We start from the raw sequence: 5,000 nt of genomic DNA, 5'->3' as shown, positions 1-5,000 counted from the left end.
ACGACAACCGATTCCTAGATGTGAGCCTGTAGAGGTTGCCTTCTAGTGGGTTCCTCGGACCACCACACACTGCCACGAGAGCCCGGATCAGGGGGTACAACACTCTTTTATTTTCATCAAATAGTGCAAGGTTTTTGCTTTCCAGCATAATGTCTTTTTCTGCGTCTGGGTCTCTCTCGCTCTCTCTGGCTCCCACTCCAACTCCAACCCCCGTGTCTCGTCCCGGCTGCTGCTAATAAAGGCGACAGGTGATTAGTGTCACGATCCGTGGTCCGGATCATGCTTTTGTTATTTTCTGTTAGTTTTGGACTCTTTTAGTTCCTGTTTGTGACACCTCTGAGTTTGGTTTGATTGCCATGGCTGCTTATTGCTTTCACCTGCCTCTGGTTAGTGGTCGGCACGCTCAGCTTCTGTCAACAACTAATCAGAGAGCTTTTTATTCACCTTGCTCGCCACGCTCAGTCTGGCTTCCTTGTTTGCGAATGCAACAGTTACGTTGGGTATTCCTAACGATGCGACCCCCGACGTGACAATTAGATAACAAGGCCCACCTGGGCCATCCACTCACCTGTCGCTGTCTTCGAGGCTGGTCCTTGCACACCCCGTTCCGCGGCAGGCCCACAGGCCACGCCCCCCCCTCCACAGAGCCGTTCGTATGGGAAACGTTTTTTTTATACGCACACGCAGATACAGCGCCATAAGTCATATTTAAACGAAACTTAGCATTATTTTTTATGTTTTTTTTTTCTTTAAGTGAATCATTAAAAAAAAAAAAATAGTGCTAAGCTTCGATAAACATCCCAACTCTTTCAAATGTTTGCGTATTTCCAATCCAATACAATCCACTTTATTTATGTATCACATTTAAACAACAAAATGTTTCCAAAGTGCTGCACAACAATATTAAAAACAACATTCAAATATTATCCTTAGCTCCACCAATGACTGAATAAAAACAAAAAATAAATACATATAAAAACAATATAAGATAAATATGATTAAAAACGATTTTAAAGGGTAAAACCAATTAAAACAGTAAATAGAAATCCAAATTTTAAAAACACAGACGACAACAGAGGACCACACAACTCACGTAGTGTTAAAAGCCAGAGAATAAAAGTGGGTCTTAAGACGAGACTTAAAACACTTCACTGTGGGAAACAGTTGGAACATGGAGGGGCAGAGTGTTCCAGAGCTTAGGGCCGACCACAGAGAAGGCCCTGTCTCCCCTAGATTTAAGTCTGGTCTTGGGCACCACGAGCTGGAGCTGGCTCTCGGACCTCAGAGCGCGAGTCCAGTATGACTGATCTAATAATATGGTCACAGTGCCCCTCCTCATCTGGCTTCACCTTCCCTTAAAGGCCTACTGAAAGCCACTACTACCGACCACGCAGTCTGATAGTTTATATATCAATGATGAAATCTTAACATTGCAACACATGCCAATACGGCCGGGTTAACTTTTAAAGTGACATTTTAAATTTCCCGCTAAACTTCCGGTTGAAAACGTCTATGTATGATGACGTATGCGCGTGACGTCAATCGTTGAAACGGAAGTATTCGGACTCCATTAAATCCAATAGCTCTGTTTTCATCTCAAAATTCCACAGTATTCTGGACATCTGTGTTGGTGAATCTTTTACAATTTGTTTAATGAACAATGGAGACTGCAAAGAAGAAAGCTGTAGGTGGGAAGCGGTGTATTAGCGGCTGGCTGCAGCAACACAACCAGGAGGACTTTGACTTGGATAGCAGACGCGCTATCCGACGCTAGCCGCCGACCACACGGATGATCGGGTGAAGTCCTTCGTCGCTCCGTCGATCGCTGGAACGCAGGTGAGCACGGGTGTTGATGAGCAGCTAATGTTTTTAGCATAGCTCTGTGAGGTCCCGTAGCTAAGTTAGCTTCAATGGCGTCGTTAGCAACAGCATTGTTAAGCTTCGCCAGGCTGGAAAGCATTAACCGTGTGGTTACAGGTCCATGGTTTAATAGTATTGTTGATTTTCTGTCTATCCTTCCAGTCAGGGGCTTATTTCTTTTATTTCTATCTGCAGTTAAGCCCGATGCTAGTTTTGCCGATGTATTGTCCTGGAGATACAAGTCACTGTGAATGTCCATTTCGCGTTCTCGACTCTCATTTTCAAGAGGATATAGTATCTGAGGTGGTTTAAAATACAAATCCGTGATCCACAATAGAAAAAGGAGAGAGTGTGGAATCCAATGAGCCAGCTAGTACCTAAGTTACGGTCAGAGCGAAAAAAGATGCATCCTGCACTGCACTCTAATCCTTCACTCTCACGTTCCTCATCCACAAATCTTTCATCCTGGCTCAAATTAATGGGGTAATCGTCACTTTCTCGGTCCGAATCGCTCTCGCTGCTGGTGTAAACAATGGGGAAATGTGAGGAGCATTTCAACCTGTGACGTCACGCTACTTCCGGTACAGGCAAGGCTTTTTTTTATCAGCGAGCAAAAGTTGCGAACTTTATCGTCGATGTTCTCTACTAAATCCTTTCAGCAAAAATATGGCAATATGGCGAAATGATCAAGTGTGACACATAGAATGGATCTGCTATCCCCGTTTAAATAAAAAAAAATTCATTTCAGTAGGCCTTTAAGCAGATATACGAGTCTGGAAGTTTCTTTGTTTCTCTCTCACACCCTTTTTGTTCTTCCCTCTAAGAAGCGTAGACCAGATGTTATTTGACATCATAAATAAATAATCAAAAGACCTAAGCTTTCTCAAATAGGAAAATATTCCAAAACACGTCACAATTTGTAATTATTATCTGCAGAAAGAAACATTGTCTCTTCTCAGAGACAAAGTGCAAATGGGAAGGTTTTCCTATGCTTAGAAAATAAAACAAAATATGAATATAATATAATCAGCAAATACTGAATTTGAGTAGGTCCTCAGTGGGGAGCCTAAAGGGGTCAAAGGTCAAGCGTGTGCATGTGCGTGTACTCCTACCGGGGAGTCATTTATTTGCCGGTGTCAGCTGCTATAAAGGCTAAGAGCCCGTGATATAGGCTGCGGCTGCTGCGCGCGCGGCGAGGCTGCCCTCATTAGCCGCGTGCATTATGGAGGAGCATCAAAACGCACGCTCGCATCCGCTCTGACACTTTGTCATTCGGAGTTATCAGCACCTTCTCGCTGCTGTCAAACGCACCGTGACGCCAGCTGACTGCGCGTCCGCCGCCGCCGTCCCGGCGAGGAGAAATCCTCCTGGCAGGGTGCTACATAAAAAAGGGAAAAAAAAAGGCTACCTTGCAGGATTATCTTCCACGAACCATGATCGGCCTTCTACGTGTAAATGACGCAATGTTCCTAATGAACTCATCACTGTTTTTCTGCTTATATCTGTAAATATTCATTGGGCACTCTCATTTGTGCCCCAAATTATTCGCACAGGGATCAAACGGGGAAGCAAAAATATTGCCGCGCCATTTTGAGCAATGTTATATGTTACTTTTTCTAATAAACATCCATAACATCCCTCCATCAGAAAATGGGTGATGTATGGTTGATGAGTATACCACAATAAAAGTCAGGGGTGTCCAAACCAAGGCCCACGGGTAAAATTGAAGATGCCTGCAGGCCGCATTTGACGACGACACAAGTTCAATAAGTAACCAGGCCGTGCGGGGTATTTTCGTATTAAACATAAATACCATAAAGGTGGTAATTTGTCACTATCTTGTGGATGATGTAAGAAACTCAGCTCACTGACCATGATGTGTGCTTTGACAATACAAGCACAGCATTTACTTATAGGACCCAATCCAAACAACCTTTCCTAGTCATGATGCAGAAGAAAAAAATCAAAATGTCAACAAACATGGTCACACGTAACACAACCTGCTCACTGAACTTTGTGGATATTACAAAAAAAAACGTCCCATTTCCGAATAAATTCGAAATTTCACCCATTTAAATCCATTGCAAGGCATGATGGGAAAAAACACAAAACACTCTTTCCACACTTATCCATGTTGTGCGCATTTTAGAAGCTTGATATTTCTGATTGATTGCAAAGCTTTAAGGAGGTCGTCTCGGAAGAAAACAAGGTAGGAGTTGAACTTTCATATACTTTTAATATTCAGTTGTATTAAAATATTAATTATATATCAATTTTATTATTATAATAGGTAGACATTCACATACATACATACATACATACACACACATATATATATATATATATATATATATATATATATATATATATATATATATATATATATATATATATATATATATATATTAGGGCTGCAACTAACGATTAATTTGATAATCGATTAATCTGTCGATTATTGCTTCGATTGATCGATTAATAATCGGATAAAAGAGCAAACTACATTTCTATCCTATCCAGTATTTTATTGAAAAAACCAGCATACTGGCACCATACTTATATATATATATATATATATATATATATATATATATATATATATATATATATATATATATATATATATATATATATATATATATATATATATATATATATACATGTATGTATGTATGTATGCGTATATATATGTATATATACACACACACATGTATACATACATACTATGCAAAAGCTTCTTGTGAAAAATGAGTTGGAATTTCACAAGAAAAAGGTCACAATTTCACAAGAGAAACTTAGAATTTGGGCAGTATTATCACAAAAGTCGTCATTTTACTCAACGCAAGTCCAAATTTTGCAAGAAAAACTGAACATTCGTGCAATGTTATGTTAAAAGTTGGAATTTTACAAGAAAAAGCTTCAAATTTGGGCAATTTTATGAAAAGAGTCGCAATTTTACTCGACAAAAGTCACAATTTTATAAGTAAACTTTAAAATGTTGGCACTATTACAATAATAATCAGAATTTTACTTGGCAAAATTATGACAAGTCCTAATTTTACTCAAAAAATGTCACCGTTTTACAAGAACAACAAAGAAATTGGCAACATTGTGATAAAAGTCTGAGTTTTATATGACAAATG

The 5,000-nt window shown here is 39.6% G+C and overlaps 1 protein-coding gene across 1 annotated transcript in view; it reads right to left on the bottom strand.

Moving 5' to 3' along the window:
- Positions 1 to 5,000, bottom strand: part of bean1 (brain expressed, associated with NEDD4, 1) — a 59,203-nt gene that overhangs the window by 21,716 nt on the left and 32,487 nt on the right. The window contains exon 2 of the mRNA XM_062057921.1: positions 3,172 to 3,238. Within this exon, the coding sequence (XP_061913905.1) occupies positions 3,172 to 3,238 (67 nt within the window). The remainder of the gene's footprint in view (positions 1 to 3,171; positions 3,239 to 5,000) is intronic.

This window comes from Entelurus aequoreus, linkage group LG09, assembly GCF_033978785.1.
Source record: "Entelurus aequoreus isolate RoL-2023_Sb linkage group LG09, RoL_Eaeq_v1.1, whole genome shotgun sequence".
NCBI classification, from domain to species: domain Eukaryota; kingdom Metazoa; phylum Chordata; class Actinopteri; order Syngnathiformes; family Syngnathidae; genus Entelurus; species Entelurus aequoreus.
The sequence above is the reverse complement of the archived record's forward strand: the minus strand, read 5'-3'. Positions and strand labels throughout refer to the sequence as shown.